This window comes from Aplysia californica, unplaced genomic scaffold (genome assembly GCF_000002075.1).
Source record: "Aplysia californica isolate F4 #8 unplaced genomic scaffold, AplCal3.0 scaffold00466, whole genome shotgun sequence".
NCBI lineage: Eukaryota > Metazoa > Mollusca > Gastropoda > Aplysiida > Aplysiidae > Aplysia > Aplysia californica.
The window spans coordinates 130,361-149,751 of NW_004797736.1; the positions used below are offsets into that span (position 1 = coordinate 130,361).

At 37.4% G+C, this 19,391-nt stretch overlaps 1 protein-coding gene across 1 annotated transcript in view; it reads right to left on the minus strand.

Annotated features, from left to right (window-relative positions):
* LOC101855895 (usherin) overlaps nt 1–19,391 on the minus strand; it is a gene marked incomplete in the record, with an annotated part of 124,012 nt that overhangs the window by 49,687 nt on the left and 54,934 nt on the right. The window contains 13 exon segments of the mRNA XM_035971589.1: nt 102–249; nt 1,846–2,033; nt 3,406–3,535; nt 4,052–4,221; nt 5,070–5,183; nt 5,573–5,758; nt 6,995–7,075; nt 7,781–7,984; nt 8,510–8,805; nt 9,884–10,028; nt 10,519–10,696; nt 15,439–15,560; nt 18,024–18,155. Coding sequence (XP_035827482.1) covers nt 102–249; nt 1,846–2,033; nt 3,406–3,535; nt 4,052–4,221; nt 5,070–5,183; nt 5,573–5,758; nt 6,995–7,075; nt 7,781–7,984; nt 8,510–8,805; nt 9,884–10,028; nt 10,519–10,696; nt 15,439–15,560; nt 18,024–18,155 — 2,094 coding nt within the window.

The window sequence follows — 19,391 nt, forward strand, 5'->3', positions numbered from 1 at the left end:
CTATACAGGACAGCACCACAAAAAAAAAAACCAAAACACACACACACACACACACACACACACACACACACACACACAAAACAGTTGAAAATAAAGTCTACCATTTGGAAATTTAGGGGAGTCCCAGACAACATTAAGCTCATATGGATTAGGGGAAGTAACCACGGGTGAGGCCACACCCTCTGGAGCACTCTCTTCTGTGGTGGCGGAACTGGCAGCTCCAAGCGTACAGCCTCCACCAGTGCAAGCCTGCAGAAAACAAGACAGACAAAAAACAGTCACAAAAAAGAGTAGTTCACAATTGTACAAAATCAATTATTAATCAATTTAATCACTTAAGGTACTGAGAAATTAGAGGTTAAAAGAGAACTGGGGAAAATTCCTAAAAGGGATATGGAAGAAAACGATAACAATGTCTATTTATCTCACAACCTCAAATTTACCCTGACCTAGTTTGATAGCAATATAAAAACCCCATCCATCCATCCCTTCACTTTTTCCTTCCTTCCTTCCTTCCTTCCTTCCTTCCTTCCTTCCTTCCTTCCTTCCTTCCTTCCTTCCTTCCTTCCTTCCTTCCTTCCTTCCTTCCTTCCTTCCTTCCTTCCTTCCTTCCTTCCTTCCTCCGTCCCTCCCCCGCCTCATCCTTCCCCTCTCTCTCTCTCTCTCTCTCTCTCTCTCTCTCTCTCTCTCTCTCTCTCTCTCTCTCTCTCTCTCTCTCTTTCTCTCTCTCTCTCTCTCTCTCTCTCTCTCTCTCTCTCTCTCTCTTTTACACACAGACCTGCTCATATGCACAACACAGAAATAGCAGAACCAAACAATATTCTCCAATTGAAAATTTAAACAAGAAAACAGACGAGTTTATTTCAAAGTACAGTCAAAATTGTCTTAGACAGCTATCTATTGTCGAGGAGAAAAGTGGTAGTTTTAAAAACACAAGGGTGGAAGTGGGAAGTGGTGTTTGTGTTATAGGTGATTGATTGTCTTGGACGGGTGGCCATTAAAGCAGGTTTGCTTACAGTCTATCATGATAAATTAAAGGCTGCTCTTATTTGCCCTTATGGGCAAATAAGCTGGGGTTTATTGGCCCACATATGCCATTTAATGCGTTGTTTTTTCAATGTATTTCATATGTGGTGTTGTCCAAACTTGTTCTCTTTTATTTTTTCTCACTTTATCCCTTCTTGTTAATGTTTTCCTGAGGCATTCCATCTCGCACACATTTCTACAGATTTGATTATTTGTCAGCGGTGTTCCTGCAGTTCAGTGTTATTGTTATGCAGTAAACTTTGATTGTCTGCGAACAGTATTTCATTTAGAATTTAGGTTCTCCGGATGTGGGCTTGCTTCTTTCGGCAAACAATATATTACGGTATAATTGAGATATTTCTTAGTTTACTCTATGCATACTGTGTTGGACAACAAGATGAAGATGTGTAACTTCTTAGACTCTATTGTGGGGGGGAGAGAGAGAGAAGGAAGGAGGAAGGGAAGAGAGAGAGAGAGAGAGAGAGAGAGAGAGAGAGAGAGAGAGAGAGAGAGAAAGAGAGGGGGGGGAGAGAGAGAGAGCGAAAGTGAGAGAGAGAGAGGGAAAGGGAGAAGAGAGAGGGAGAGAGTAAGAGAGAGAGAGAGAGAAAGAGAGAGAGAGAGAAAGAGAGATAGAGAAAGAAAGAGAGAGAAAGAGAGAGGGAGAGGTAACAAAGATCATCTAATTAATAACTGAATGCTGTTCATTTGAGTAAAGTATATCAGATTCTGTTATAATAACAACAAGCACTGTAATTTACACAATAGAGAAATAAATCAAAAGTGCAACTGAACTTGCAAATAAAATCTTTTTTCACTCACTCCTAATGTAATATAGTAGGTTGTCCCTGCAATAAGATCCTCAATTTCATAGTCAGGCTGAAGGATAGTACTGTTATATACAACGGTTCCCAATTCTCCTTCAGCAGTAGAGGCATACAAAAGATAAGACTCCAGTACTCCATTGAGCTGGGTAGGACGTTCCCAAAATGCTTTGATTCGCTTTGTACCTGAAAAAATATAGTTACAATAATAACAATTTTCAACATTCAATATTAAGTCTTGTACCTTGGAAAGCTCAAAAGACATCGCAATAACTCACTTGATAAGTTGGAACCTTCCATTTCACTGAACTGAAAACCTCACAGGATGAGCAACTACTTTAATACGGCCATTTGGAACAATCTAAACTAAACAGTTGTAGAACTTACTGGACAGCAAGACCCCCCCACCACCCCCGCATAAAATGTGAATATCACAAAGATTATATAGATTATATATGAGAAAATAAAAAAAGAGAATTTACATTTCTTGTGACGGGTCAAACAAAACTGAAGGCGCTCATCAGAGGAAAAAAACCGCCCATCATGCTCCCTTTTGCCAATTGCACAGTTTGTGCCCTAGACTGAAGGAACCCTATATCACATCAAAGGATCAAAGTATGTTAATTTGGCCAGGCAGAACAAAAAGCCATACCAACATGAGAAGCAGTTCAGTCACCAGAAAATTCTAGTACTCTCAAGGAATGCCAAGGGAAGCCAGAGAAAACAAGACGTCTTATTCCAGCTAATAATATGTTACATCGTCATGGTCCTAAGCACAATTGCGTAAGTCATTTTTTTTTTCAGAAAACTTTTTAAAAACTGCACATGGATGTCAACTTAATGACCTAGGCCTAAGCAAATCTGAAAAGATCTAAAAAATTGGAAGTTTTGGTACACAAAACAAAACTGTTACACTGAGGATATGAAGCCAGTAACAAACATTATCATACAAAGAACTAAAATCTTTTTAAAAATGGATAAGACAATTTCTGTGGAATCATTATGCAATCAAGCACAAATCTAAATAAGGATATCGAAGAAAAAAAATTGTCTGCCATTTTTAAAAAATTTTTTTTTTGAATTTTTGGAACAACACCTTTTTTATCCATTTGAAAACATTACAGTGTGGATTTTACTGAAAAATGTTGAATGTTTGGAAATCACCAAACTAAAATTTTGACAGCCATTTTCTCGCTAAGTTTTCCTTTGACAACAGGTGACTCCCACCTCTTTCAATCACAAATATCCCCACATCTATTCAAGATTAACGGTATTTCTTTACATCAAAAGCAAGACAAATAAACAAGCTTTAAGAAGATACTTATAACTTCAAATGTTCAAAAATCGATGGCTGCCTGATTCCACAACATCGCAACACAAATGTGGATGTGAGTGGTTGGCGGGTGCTCTTAGTTCCACTCCTTCTTTTTTGTGTTTGTTACTCTCTTGTAACACCTCTAATCTTCAGCACTTTTCTGACCTTCTTGAGCTGCAAGTGCCATGAAACTCTGACTAAAACTAAACAAATGTGGACACCTGGATCCCAACCTTTCCTCACCTAAGACCAGTAATGACGTTTGCCCCACAGAAGTGGGAGGCAGCTGCGCTGTGCTGAGAGCTTCAGAAGGGCCATCAGAGCAGCCAGCAGACGTACAGGCTGAGATATAGAACCTGTAGGCCGTGTACACCTGAGGAGGGAAAAACAAGACTCATTTATTTTCTAGAGCTACACAGCAGTCAGTTGATCACCATCATTATCATGATCATCATCATCATCAAGTGCCAGATCTGCGGCAGACATCGGCGATCATAGTTCTTCATTCATTGCTTTGCTCGGATGCTCTTTTAAAAAAAAAGAAGAAGAAGAAGAAGAAGAAGAAGAAGAAGAAGAAGAAGAAGAAGAAGAAAAGTTCATCTTTCAACATCTGATAATGACCAACCAATGCATGTGCAGAGGAGAAAATTTCTTCAGCAAAATAGAAGAAATAAAGGTTAAGTTATGGCCATTGAGACTATTTCTCAACAGTGATCTCCAAAAACCCTGACAAACATACCAGCAGCCAGTTACTGACGGAGACAATCTGTATGAATACCATAGGATGGACCCTGTAGTCGATAGGCAGAAAGTTAAGGATAGAATCCATCTCTGAAGACCCCAGTTCTGGCATCAAGTAAATCAAAGTACAGCGAAGAGTAAACCTTACCTGTAAGCCAGTGACATTAAAGTAGAGTCTCCCTCCGTTGTAAATCTCCAGGTTGTTCTGATAGAGAAAGTAGCCTGTGATTGGTCCGTTTGGTTCAGCCGGGTCCTCCCACTGTACAAACAAGTATGTTGCCCCGGCCGCCGCTGTAGGGGCTGGCACTCCCTGGGGAGCTGGAGATAATTTTTGTAAGTAAAATAGAGACATACTGACACGTTTTTATGGAAGAAGAGCAACTTTGACACATTTTTAGAGAAACAGACACACATTGACACATTTGCATGAAAGAGAGACTCTTTGACACATTTTCAGAAAAGCAGAGACACATTGACGCATCTAGGTGAACGAGAAACTTTGATTGAGACAAAAATAAGTGACAGGTAGGCCTACTTGTATAAAAAAAAGTCCTGAAATTTCAAGACACAGGCAGAACGTATTTCAACTTTCAAACGTGACAAACAGTTCAAATTTCACTATAGGGTGTCTCTGCAATATTTTTTAAAAAACACTCAGAATTCAGGAAAAAGCCTTTGAATGCCTGTCTGTCAATAACAGTTCCTAATACAAGGAGAACAAAATAAAAAACCAAGATGGCAGATAGTGATCAAAATATCATACGTTGACAACACAAAGACAAGGACAAAGTAGGGTGTATTAGAGGTATAAACTATCAAATTATTTTTTTTAATAAACTTCTCAGGGACTTCTCACACATATATCATCTTTCTTAGTTCTTAAAATTTCCAGAAAAGCATTTCTTTTACAGCTTGCATTAAATATCAAACAAGAAAGTAAATATGCCGCAGTTATAGTCAGGCCAAAATCACAACATGCAAACAATATTGTCTTTTACTGTTTTATAATAGAGGACTTCCCCTACTATACACCACACAGTAAGTAGAAGGGTTACAAATTCTCTTTTATGTGTTCTCATCACTCGTTATAAAACAATCACTGACTTAATTGTAATTTTCACACTTCTATTTTTATTATAAGCCTACTAGAGAAAGTTATGGCTTACCTTCAACGGGTGTCAAGACTTCCCTGCCATCATCACTCTCTGTGCAGCCCCCTGTTGTACAGGCCACAATCTTCACTGTGTAATTTGTGTCTGGCACAACTCCGGTCATGTTCACTGACAACACAAATTGTGGCATAAATAAAGATCCAACAAGAGCTTAGCCGGAGTCCATTTCTGTCATGCCGTATCAGATAAAGACACCAAAAAATGCTCATATTTCAGGGCAACTATAAGCATATAAATAAAAGAACATTCTTTTTTAAATCTTTTCTTTTCCATTTTTTTTAAACAGGCTATTTTCTTTATATTTCCTTAATTTTTTATCCTTTATTTCTTGCCATTACATTAATTCACTTTTTTATTTCAATTTTCTGGCGTGTCTCCTCAAAGCCAAGAGATCACAGTACTCTGGAATTACTAAGTAAAGGCATGTTTGGATTACAGTAAAAGAACATAACTTTCTGCTCGTGAGGACAAAAAAGTCTATGAGTATGAGAAGTTACCAGCAGTGAAAGTCACATCCAGAATGTCCAAAGACACAAACTTCTTTTCCTCGCTGTCTGTAACGTAAGCCATGACCATAAATTTGGTGAGAAGTCCAGAGGTGATTGTTGGTTCTTGCCATATCACTTCTATCTCATTTCCAGAAATAGCTCGTAAACTGGTAGGACCTTTCACTCCACTGGGAGCTGTTGAAGAGTACAAAAAGAAGTATTCAAAATGTTTGATTTGATTTGTCTTCTGCACCAGTGTAGCTTTTAATATGTGCTCCATGGGTAGTCAACAGATTTTTTTCAACACACAGTTCAACTTAAGTCTACAAGACAGGCTATTTTCTCCCGCTGAACGTAGCACTTCTCAACTTTCAGAAAACCATACAAGCCATTTTCAAAAGTACTCTAATTATCCAAACTCTAAACAATGACTACGTAGCTTTCCTAAGTTTTTAGGAAGTGATAAGTTTAGAATTTCTCTCAGACGGCTCATTAAATTTCAACTGCAAGGGTGTGTTCAGTATGCAAACATACATGGGGGAGCTCATGAGGTTTTTGTCTTTAAAAAAAACAACAAGGGAATCAATCCTGTCTATCCCAAATCAGGGAAGTAAAAACCCTGAGAAGAAACTCAAAGTCATCACTGACCACACCCATATGAATCCTGATCAAATCAAGTACACTATCAAAAGATACAAGCAATTTTTGTCTTGACAAACGAGCCTCCCATTAAAAAAAGACTGTTAGATTAAACTTATTTCACTGCAAAGTGAATAAGTCTTCATGTATCCTAAGTGATAGGAAACCAGAGGTTTACATTCTTCCTTTCTATGTGCAGACTCTGACAACATTCCTGAGCTACTTTTCAGCAGAGTTTGTTCGTTTAAGCTCAGACATATCAACACAATAACAGTCATTTCCAGCTGGGGAAAAGCAAAACAGACAGACATAAACAAAAAGGAGATAAAAAAGAAATAGACATACCAGTAGTGCCCTACAACTACCTGCTTAGTGTACACAAGAAGAAATAAATGAAAATTTAATGGGTGAACATTCAGTCTGTCTTGCAAACATAGAATCAACTATTTACGTATACTAGGTTTTAAACGAGAACATTATTGCATCAACATTTTCAATATAAAGATTTACTTATAAAACATAGCAAAACAGGAATACAATAATACAAGTTTCAGAACGTTGTAAAGAATCTGTCATGTCTAAACTAGAAAGTCAGAGAATGTCAAACTCTCCACCTCCTTTCAGGGAGTTGCCATAACTGTAAAAGATGAAAACCACAAAAATATTGTTATAAGAACTTTTGAAATAAAGGGTTTCTAGCCTAAATTTCTTCCATTGAAAAGGTTCACTTTACCTCTTGCCAACCTTATCCTACCTTATTTTGAAATAATAGCAGTGAAAGTAAATCTTTACCTCCTTCCCTGGTGCGCCCATAACCCCAGGAGCTGTAGCCCTCTCCAGCATCATTGGATGCTACAATTCTATAGATGTAATCTGAAAACAAAAAAGCAGTGAGGAGGATATCCTAATTCATTTCTCAGAGCATAATGAAATTTTTACATACTTTAACAAGACTATTATTTGACTTATCAAAATTTTGCATGAACATAGTAGTCATGCTGCTGGTAATTCACAACACTTTTCTTGGCAGTACTCAACAGGATCCCTTACAAGGATCATAAAGTAGGCCTAATGAATCTTAATCCAATTTCAGAGACCTAGGAACATGTCTGAGCATATTTCATTTAAATTTATCTCCTGTACTTTCAAAAAATAAAAAACTTCACACCAATTTTGGATTCTTCAATGTGCACTCTAATAATCATACTGCAACTCAGGAAGAAAACAACAGTATCAGATTTGCAACACAGATCTAAAAGAAACTTGCTACTATGATAGGTTTCTGCTGAATAGGGGTTGAAAATCAAATTAAAACTTTTCCTATGACCTAAGCAAAGTTGAAGGGATCTCAATAATTGCATTTTTGGTACATATAAAAAAGCTTGGTACACCGAGGCTATGAACAAGTAATATGCAATTTTTCCTACAAATAACTAAAAAATTATTTTTTTAAATAGCTTAAACAATTGTGTAGCATCATGGTGAAATCAGTCACAAGTCAAAAGAGTAACGTGCAAACTAAAAGGTTTGAAGGACAAAAACTCATGAGTCCTATTTCAACTGTCATTAAGTAAGCACCTGTGTATGGCTGCAATCCAGTATCATAAGCTACGGTGTCCATGCCCTCATAAACCTCAGTAATCAGGCTTGACTGGCATGTTTCCTCTGGTTCGTGGTAAGCTGGACATCCGTCCAAGTTGGTGTTTGCCACATCAATAACAGAGTTGAAGTCTTCTTTTGATCTTTCATTAACTATCCAGCCAGAGATGCAGCCACCAAAACCTTTGAATAACATTGAGAGAGAGGCACAAATAAATAGTGCATCAAGAAAAGATTTTAAAACATAAGACCGAATCTTTGAAAACTATAAAGTAAAGATTAATCGATCACATCTCTTTTGGCCCTAAAAGCAGCTACCGTACCACAGCTTCTTGCACTGGTCTAATCAGAAATAGTGTGTTAACATTTGACATGTCTTAATAATATGTCAAAATAAAGGTTATATTATAAGCAGATTGCAAAATATTCATTAATTATACACAACAACTCTAGTTCTGTTTAAGTGTAAAAGGGTGAGGGAAGGTGGGGGGGGGGGGTTGTTACAGGCAAATAGCTCTGTAAAAAGGCAAACATAAAAAATAATGACAAAAGAAAAGACAAATATTCACTTTATTTTCTTATTGAAGACATCTATATCTATATGTTCATATTCGCACAAAGAGAAGCCTGTTGATCTCCTTCTATTGGGGATGATAATTTCATGGTTTATTTCAGAAAAGAGATGCAAAAACGCATAATATTACTAACCGTCCCCAGGAATATCAAGTCCATTTTCCTTCACATATGTCTCCACTTCCGAGTCTGACTTCAAACCTCCAAGGTGTATTGGCGATGTAAAGATAAGGTTCATGGGCACATTCGGGTCACCAATTGCGACTTCTTTTTTGTCAGGGATGGTAATTTTGGCCTCCTGGCCTTGCTTGTCGAATATTAGTATGTTCCACTTGCCGTCACAAAACGTTATGTCCGGATCATCATATGTCACCTCAGTCTTTACATTGTTGTCGCTGATAACAAATCTCAGGCGATCGTTCTCAAGGACACTAAAATAGAAAAAAAGATAAAGAAGACAAATAAAATACCATGCAATCAAAACATTCCTATGACATCCAGCAAGATTAAATAAGACAGAGCAACTAGAGTTGGTAAAAGATAACCCCTTGTGTCTTCATGAATCACAATGATTACAGCCCATTTTTTTTCTTTCCCTAAAAACATAATTACAACCCAATTGTGACCCCAAGTAGTGACCTTAGTACTTGCACACCAGATCAAGCAGTTCATTATTAGTAAGAGTTTTACGGCACTTGCAACACAAATACCACATATAAGTGCCAAAGATTAGATGGGTTGTTGAAAAGTAACATACAAATAAAAGAAGGAGAGATAAGGAGGAGAGACAAGGAGGAGAGAAAAGGATGATAGATGTTTGATAGGAAAAAGGAAGCAAACCACACCCTGAGCACTCACCAACCACCCACATCAAGCAGTTTAAAGTGGGGACCTTTACTTTACTTTTACCCTGGACTGGATTTACAACAAATTCTTGAGAAATAGGACCACCATCAAATCACCACATGTTGGTACATCTTCTCCAAAAAAAAGGCCACCATTCGGAGCGCCTTGACTGTAATCCACCCTTTGAGTAACACATTACAATCATGGGGAGCAAAACAAGAAGCCTCAGTCTCGGAAATACGGCTGGATATTAAAACTATAGAACGAAAAATGGAACCTGAAAGTTGAATTTTCTTGCTCATCAGGGAAAGCATTCTATTTCAATTTGCCAACGTGATGCATATATATAGGATGAGCCAGGGGAATACAGTGGGGAAAACAATTTGTCACGAGGCATTTACTGTTAAAAAAGAGAAAAGGTTTATAAAGCAGACTTAAGGAGACATGACAAATAATTTCTTTCACAGTCTGAGCTTATAGAACATTCTAAAAACTTACACCTCATTTCAATAGATAAGGATGAAGTATCTTCATTAGTATATGTTTGTATGGCATAACAAATTTACTGTGCAGCCCCAGTACCTTCATAATATTTCGATGAAGACTTCACTTTTCAAAGACTGACTTTTAAGTATTCAGTCTTCTGTCTCAGTGCAAACTCACCTGTACATGTATACATTTTTTCCACCATAGATAAGAAAGAGTAGACCAGTATGAAGTGCAGTTCTCATACGGAACCGGATGCGAATCTTATTGCCCTTTATATCACAGTTAGACCTCGAGTCACAATTAGCCAACATGAGGAAACCTGACAATTAGAAATACATTTGTGAACTTAGTATGGAATTATACAACATTAATAGAAAAAGAATAGCAACCTAAAGAACCATACAAATCATTCATCTCAGAATAAAAGACAACCCAAACACAATCTTCATCTGTTGCATCTTCAGTGAAATAGTGTTTAAACATAAAAGCATTTTTGAAAACTCTAATCACGGTTTTATCGACTAGTCACTGAGCTGCTTTTTAAAGTAAACATGTCTAACATGCAACAAATCAAAATAAGAGCCTGGTAGATTCTTTTCAAAATTATTTTCTCTTACTGCAAATTTCCAACAGGAGACAAACATTCCACCCTCAAATTGACCAACACGATGTAAATTGAGACAAGAAAAAACTCACTGAAAAACAACTGCCTCTTTTTTATTGACGAAAATATTCTCTGAAACCTTATGGGTGTATTTTGTTTTCACTCTATAATCAAGCCTGGCTTCAGTCATTAAGTTATATCTTACCTTTACCCATGAAATGGATTCCATTCTCTAAATTAATTGGACACCCTTGCCAATTGAGGAATGCCAAGTCGTTAGAAACCCCTTCAGACCAGTCCAAGCTTTTCCAGACTTCCTCTGGGTTGATTTGTTGTAAAATTTCTACATTGTCAATGCATCCTTGAAGCGACTCAGTCTCTATCTGGGTAAAAATGATAAAAGAAAAATAATGAAAGACAAAGGCCTCTGCATTGAAATAATCAATGAGAAAATGTTCATGAAATCAGCAATAAAAAAGCCCGGAAAAAAATCAAAACAGCATCTGGCTATATCAGTTTATTGCTCTAATGTTAACAAAAAAAATATTTTTTATAAACGCACAATATTAAGTTGTCTTGAAATTTAGAACAAATATTTGAACTTGATCAAAGTGCATGCTAAGTGACAAATCTAAATATGAAACCATTCAAACACAGCTCAAAATGGTCCTATGTGAGTGATTGCATTACAGAACCCATCATTAAGCAAATACCATATCATATATCCAATCAAAAGGAGTGATCTCGAACTGCACAAACTTGAAAAGTGCTAAGGTTTTTAAGTCAAAACTTTGGCAATTGATAGTTGACAGAGAAGGAAAAATAGTTTTGTTCATTGCATTTGCTCATAGAGACATGGGAGAAAGTTGTCATCCTATTTAGAGAAAAGTTATGAAAGTTGATGGGGGGGGAGATGGAGGTGGTGGAGGTGTTGGTGGGGGAGGGGGAGAGAGAGGGGGGACAGGGTGGAGAGAGGGAAGTAGGGAGGGAAGAAGAGAAGAAGGGGATAGGGAAGTGAAGGCGTAACTTTAGACAAGTGTAATTTTTAATAGGGCACGGGACCAAGTAAAAAATCATTGTGATGGTTAGACACAGACCCATCTTACTTAATCAATGAGAGCATATTATTAGTATTATTAAATAATGAGCCTTTAAATACTGATTTTGAGAAAACAACACAAAGTTCTTCAGACCAAAATTCGTTTTATAACTTTTTTTGTAGCAATATTCTTAAATTGCTAAAAGGAAAAAAAGAACTCTCTATCTAGCATAATATTTTTAGCATGATAGTCAAGAAACCCTGTCAAACTCTTGGTAAAAGGAAGCACTTACAATCACACTCAACGAAAAAAAAGAAAAGAAAATTAGTGAAAGATCGGAAGGAATTGAAAAGGAGGGGGGAAGAGAGGAGGGCAAGCTGTTCGAAACTTTGAGGGGGAGTTAGGGGGAAGAGTCAGTAAAACTCACAGTCAGTTCACCAAGGACAAACCATGGGAAATTGTAGTAAGACTGGAAAGTAAAAAGGAATTCAGGGAGAAAGCTAAAGAAGTGAGAATGAGCACTCATGAATAAGTGAGCCACAAAAATAGGACTGGTTTGATTCTTCTCGGAAATAAGCAATTGTGTGAGAGGTTGGTTTGTTGTTGTTTTGGGGTCGTTGTTTTGTTGTTTCTTTTTTTTTTTTGGGGGGGGGGGGGGGAGGGGGGGATTCTGTTTCAGTAGCCTACTCTGCAGCTCAGATAGCAACACAGCAAGACTGTTCAAAATGTTTAAGGTTTCATAAAACAATCAGTGAAAAGCAAACAGCACACTCTGAAATCTCTTCACCTTTCCCTCACCAGGAAAAGGTACTTTCCTCATCCACCCCATCCCCCTCCGCTTCCCCACCCTCCATCTTCCTTTCCAAATCCTGACCCTCCATAATAATTACAATAAACACAGAGCAATTTCCCAGCATTCCCCTGTTCAAAAGAAAAGCAAACAAACAATAGTTGTAATTACTAAATGTAACAACTCAGATAAATTTGTAATTTTAACTCACCTGTATAGAAAAAAATCCACATTAAGATCATCCTTCTTCTAAACTTTATAAGGAGGGTAAACAAAATAAACCCACTTTGTATCCAAGTTTTCATACAGATTTGAACCATTTGCAGTGAATAAGATAATAGTAATAAATGATTCATCAAACCAATGAAAGAGGAAACATTCAGAGAAAATTCAGTCAGGAGGCTGAAGAAAACACACTGAGAAGTAGTACAGAACAATGGGAAAATTAGTTATTTTTTTGTATAAATAAATGTATCCTATTCTTGTCAGACAATCTCTGGCAATGGGCACTGAAAGAAACATTAATAATTAACTTTGTCAAACATTTACACCAGTTACCTGTGTACAGAAAACAGGGAGTGGCGAGAGCTGAATGACACATACAAGGAGAGGACAGTTGATAGTGGTGCATGGAAAATAACATCACGCTTCAAGCCACCCACTTACCAGATGTAGATAGTTTTTCCTCTAGAGAAATAAGAGGTGATAGTAAGTGGACGTTGAACCCACATGATTTTTTAAAAAGAAATAATGACATCAGGAGTCAGAAGATTTCCTCTCATCAGGGTTAATTTGTAATAAGATTGGAAGAACACGTTTTGGTTTTTAGACAATAATGTAAGTGCACTATTCATTTCATTTCCAGCAAATGAAAATAGGAGTATACTTTTCTTTTTTCAATATTACTGCCATAGCCCGGGTTCGAGCCTCGGTTTGGACACGCATTTTTTTCGCCCCCCTCCTGCCCACCCAGCAGTAATGGGTACCTGAATTCGAGTTGGGGAAGTAAAGTGGGCGTGGAAAGGAACTGGCCACCCTACCACAATATGCCGAAGGCCCAGGAAGTTGTCTCACTAACAAGGCAATCCCCAATGTCCGGGATCCGATGCGGGAACAACTTTACTTTTTTTTACTGCCATAGTAATGCCAAAGCAAAGCAATATTGCTACGATGGCTGTGGCAGCACTTTTTTAGACATCTCAGGCACGTTTTTCAAAAAGCTAGACAAGAGGGAACAACATCCAAATTAGGATTTTCAATCTTTTCGTAACTCAAAAAAAAACACTTTTGATTATTCACGATTTCTCTAAGACCACAGTACCTTCATGGGAAAAATTTTAAAAAATTAAAAAAAACATGTGCATTGCATGACAAGGTGAATTTGAGGTCCACCAGGTGAATCACTGAAATTTTGTAGCTCTCAAAAGAATCCTTGCAAATCTCAGTGGCAAAAATCCAGCAGTAGATGTTTGGAGCACCTAGGATTTTTTAAATTCTTAAATTTGTCCAAAGAGAGGTCTCACTATGAAAGCCCCACTAACAATTTCATCTTACGAGGAGACATTCTAACCAATCAGCTGGGGAATGACAGAAGACATGCACTCACTACTGGCAAAAATAAAATGTGTAGCAAACTACTGTCAAAAATAAAATGTGTAGTAACATGACAAACAAGCTGCATAGCACTCAGTTTTTTTTAGATATCTGGCAAAAACTTTAATTTTCTCAAAACTGCTCATTTCTGACTCCTTTAATTCAAGAGACTATAACTTTGGGTCCTAGCAGCTGGACTCATACTATTTTCACCCACTTGGAGAGAAAGCTTGAACAGATCATTAACTCTTAATATAGGGCACGCCAGTTCAGCCGACTCATGACATCACTCAGAAGTTTACGGTAATTAATAAAAATCTACCAAATCTTAGCAAAAATCACTTAATGTATTATAAACAAGTCTAATGATTCATGCCAGGTTCATTCATTTCTACTCAATCTGGTGTTTATTTTATGCAAATAGGTTAAATAGAAACACAGTTATTGGGACGTTTGTGATGCTGAAAACTTAGATGATAAAATTGGCTGCATACAAAGTATGGATAGCATTCCATATACTAAGAGATAATTCAGTATCAATAGTGGTATGTTGTCAAAATGCAAGATGTGAGGCATTTTGTCTTGTTGCTACACAAATAAGCTGAGCAGCTGATGATCCAGGAAGCTTTGAAACTGCATTCATTGCAAACTGTTCAGACTCAGTGAAATGTCATGACATTGTTGAAAGCAGCAACTCTCCAAACAATTTTGACAGAAAAAGTGGGGAAAAGAAAATCCACTTATTTTTAGAAATAGAAATTGGTTTATCACTGGAAACAATTTCAAAATCACCAAAAAAAATCATGAATCACAAGGTTGGCTGCTTAGGTATTTTAGGCACCCCTGGATACGTATTGAAAAAGTAAAGCAATCAGTATTTAAGTACATGTATTAACATACACAATACATTCTCATAGGACATTACATTGTGAAAACAAACTCTTTAGTTTTAGAGGTCAAGGTGAATATCTACTGTCCAATCTATGAAAAGATTGACTCCAAGCTGAGAAAACTTTGACCCCATCCCTTTGAGAACTTAAAGATATCTTTAAAAAAAAACTAATTACTGTGCTACCATTGACATACTCCCCTAGCTTCAAAATTATAGGTAGGTATAAATGTGATGCAACGGTTGACACACGAATCTCAGCTTGTGCAGGCCAGGTAGCAAGGTGCGGAGAAAATGAATTGTTCCATTCATTTCCCAGCCTGCTGTCACAGGCAAAAGAATTTTATGGATCTAAGTTCTATGTCATTCAATTGGTGAAAGCGACAAAAAATAACAATGATAAATACCCATTACTGTAAGGTACACAATTACAGAAGGTGTAGATAGCATTGGGGGGGGGGGGGGTGTTGTATTATCTGCATTTTTTTCTTATCATTCTGTTTTCAAGCCTTTCAGGTTTACAAAATTTGGCGTTAGCTTCGATAGTACGTGAATTACTACTTAAACTACTACATGTACTGCTACTAATGTCACCCCAACAGTTGCTGCTGCAACTTGCATTGCAGATGCAGTCTGAAATAACGACTCAGCAGAAAAAAATCCAAACTTGACCGTGCCACACAAGACCATCATGAAACATTACCATGACAAAAAAACAAGGAAACATAATATAAAATTAATAATAAAATTCTGTTTCTGGCAACAAAATTTAAACATGCAGATTTTTGTAACAGCTAGGACTAGAATATTCACCTCTCGGTTGCGTGTATAGCGTCTCAGCACATAGTCAGGAGGAAAACCACCGACATATACTGCAGTTGTAGGGCCAATTATGCTTGTGTCTTTGCAGGACTGATCCCGAATACTACTGTTTCCTATTCACGACATAAGAGCACAACTTAAGACTTGGAGAACACTAGAAAAAACCTACACATATCACAGTAACATGCATTAATATGTGTACTTCTATAGGAATCATGAGCTCTGTCCTGATGTTTTCTGCATATATGACTCTGATAACACATTTAACTCAATTTTTAAATTTTAAAAAACCAACTTTCTAACAAATCATATCCTCTTTCATTCAACAGTTATGACTTGGAAACTATTAATACTGATTATTGAAAATTTCTTACAGAGACAAAAAAGTATTATCTTATCTTATCAATCTTAACTCATTTATCTTAACTCATCTAGCTTATCTTATCTTAAGCCTCATCCAGCTTAATTGTTCTAATTCAAGTCAATACGCCTCTATAATCGAATAATGGCTTTTCTCCCTTTTAGCAAAGTTCAAGATAAAACAACTTTTCTGAAACTCCTCCACCTCCACCATCAACACCAACAGCATATAATATATACAGTCAAACCTGCCTTAACGGAAACCTGTATAAAATGGAAACCTGTCTTTAACGGAATCTCCCCTCTCCCCCGTTGATAATTCCTCTTTAATTACATGTACCTGTATAACACGGAAACCTGCCCAACCGGAAAACGGAAAGAAAAATCCGCTCCCTTCCGAGGGTTTCACCTGTCTAAGACGGAAAATGCTTTTGCCCGCTCAGCCCTGATTTGAAACAAAACTCGCAAGTTTGATTCCGCCGGCTCTAAACTTAACGCCATGGCCATGCCGCTGGGCGAGGAAGGGGAGTAGGGGTGCAAGTTACCCTATGTTACCCCATCATGTGAGCGCTGAGCGCTGCAGATGGTCAGTGTAGTGTGCGTGTGATATCTCACGACTGCCCGTGAGAGTGCTCGAGTAGCGAGCCGCTACGGAAACTTTCCTGGGTAGCCAGAAGCCAGAGGTGTGAAATTAGATTGACCAATGCCTGTCGCCCTGATCGTACGGCCAGGCGAGAAAAGATTTCCTCGAATCGTTGTTACAATGATGGCAGTGAGGGGTGGCATTGGTGGGTGGGACTAAGGGAGGAAGCAAAAGGAGATGTTCAAACGCTTCTGTTTTTAATAGGTCAAACATGTCACTATCAGACAGGATAGCAACTGAGAGGTGTGAAGTTTTGACCCCTTCTTGACGATCGGACAAGCGATCTTTGATCCCAACGGCTGGGCCTTTGAACCCCCCCCCCCCCATAAATTCCCCTGTCTAAGACGGAAAATGTCTAAGACGGAATTTTTTTCCCGCTCCCTTGCGATTGCGTCTTACACAGGTTCGACTGTATATATATTTATATAGTTGAACCTGTCTAAGACAACCACCTATCATTGGAAAGGGGGGGGGGATCTGCTTAGACAAGTGGTCCTCTTGGACACATGATATTAAATTATTTCTAAAAGCACAAGGGGGGGGGGGAGGGTAGGAAGTGGTCATTTTCAGGTGATTGTCTTGGACGTGTAGCCGTAAGAGCAGGTTTGACTGTATGCTTATTTCTCCACTCTTCACTATTCTATCTATATCAATGAAGACTATACATTTCCAGAGAGCAGCTGCTTTGGTTAACTTGAGTCAGTACAAATTAAAGAATAAAGTGAATGAGCAAAAAGAAAAACAATAAAATAGAAAACCATCCATCAATTGAATAAATCAGACTTGAACATGAAGAGACTTCATTCACTATCCATACAATTACAATGCTGATACATTTACAAAGTCTAAAGATAATAAATTATCCAATTATCATAATATTAGTATGCATAAAAAGCCCATATATGCATACTCCAAAGAGGGCGCTGTACACATTCCAATTCAACTTTGATTACACCAGATTTCCACATTTTCAGCTAGACATTGATATCAAAGACCGAAAGCTTTAGGAGCAACAGTAAAATATTCACATTCAAATTTAAAGTAAACTTGATTGCTAATACTCTCACTTTACAGAAACTGAATACTTTTTAAAGGAAAAAATTCATTCAATGTCTGACTTGTTACACATTACCTGGTAGTCCTGACATTCAAAGCACAGCATGGGCTGCTGGGCAACATCGTTCATGAATTCATAGTCTGGCTTTACACTATAGACACCACAACAAATTCCCTGAGATTGCAAAGAAACTTAACATTGGGTTTCCATCAGGATAACATAAAACTTCTTTAATTTACTGCCTTCCAAGCAAAAAGAAATGTGAACATCCATTACAACTGTTACGTATTTTTTGTATCTGCAACAGACCATTACATATAAAACTAGGAAGAGTCAGACATGTTTTACTTGTTCAAACGTTAGAATCAGTCAGCTGATAAATTTTGTGACACTTCCTGTCATTTTTACATTCCTTGCAACCTCAGTTGAAAGAAACATTATTTCACCATAAGAGATATTACAAACAATGTTGCCCAATCACGCCATCCATCCTGCGTGCTTTGAGTGCAAGAGTACCTATCCACTTGTCATCCACAACGACTATGCCGTTAATTCCATTTCTCCGAGCCACAAAAGTATGCCATTTGTCGTTATTGTATTGTAATCCTTCATCATTGGTGGTGCCGATAAACGCATAGGAATTACAGCCTGGAGAGAAAAACAGTGTGGAAAGATAAACAGAAATATCAAATGAGGTTTATTGTGTTTTGATTCATCATGAGGACAAAGTTTTTTTTGCTTTTGCAGTTTCTGATCATTCAAGTAAATTATCCACAAGTCCAGAGCTCCAGCAGATTTCTCTCACATAAAACGGCATTTACAGGGAGGAAAGTGGGAAGGCTGGATATAATGACGATTGGAGACAATCTTAACAATCGAGACAGTGAACAACGGTAATTTCAATAAATAAAACATGATAAATCTCTTTCGCCCAGGCTGACAATCTGGGCAACTCAATATTGGCATTATATTTCATTTTTAGGCGGATAATCTTTTGAAAATTCTCTCAAGGTGGTCTATAAACTGTTTCCTGTACTCAGATGTTCTTTAAAAAAACATGTTTTATCCTGCTAATTTCCTGTTGCCCATCTGTTCCAGTTTTCTGATTGAGTTATTCTTGCTAAACCTCTACTTCTTTCGTCTTCAATAATTTGTTCAGTGAGAGCGAAATGTGTCACGGTGGGGTGGAATCAGGCTCTCGTCAATTTTTGTACATGTAGAGTTATAGGTATTATCTTAAAGCTTGTTCACTTGTCTTTATTTGGATGAAAAAAATATTCATTTGTCTTGAATACAAGTCGAGATATTTGCGAAAGAAGGGGGTCGGGGTCACTTGTTTTCAGAGATAAAATTAGTTAGAAAATGGCCGCCAAAGATTAGTTATTTCCTTAGCTTAAGAGTCCGGGGTATCTGAAAATTTACATTTTTTGAGCGTTTAATCAACGTTTTTCAGAAAATTCCATACAGAAATGAGTTCTTTATGGGCATGAAAGGTGTTAAGCCAAAAAACAAAAAATTAATTAAAAATTCACAAACCTGCGGAAAAATGCAAGTTTCTTCATTTTGATTATTTTGACGAGAGCCCGATTCCACCACGCTGCCTCATAAATATTAAGGGCCTTAAAAGCATATTTTGTCTCATGTTACAAGATATTTCCTCTTTTAGAGACAATACACTCACATCCTCATGATGAATAGTATCCAGTTTATAGGAAAAACATAATGAAAGACAAAAAACATACTGCAGAGGTCACTAGTAAAAACATTATAAAGAATGTAAGTTGACAAATGAAAATTAAAACAAACTGAACAGTTAACTTCTGGAATAAATAAAATAGCTTTGATCTGCAGATTTTGAAAAGGAAAATTTCCTCAACAAATCTG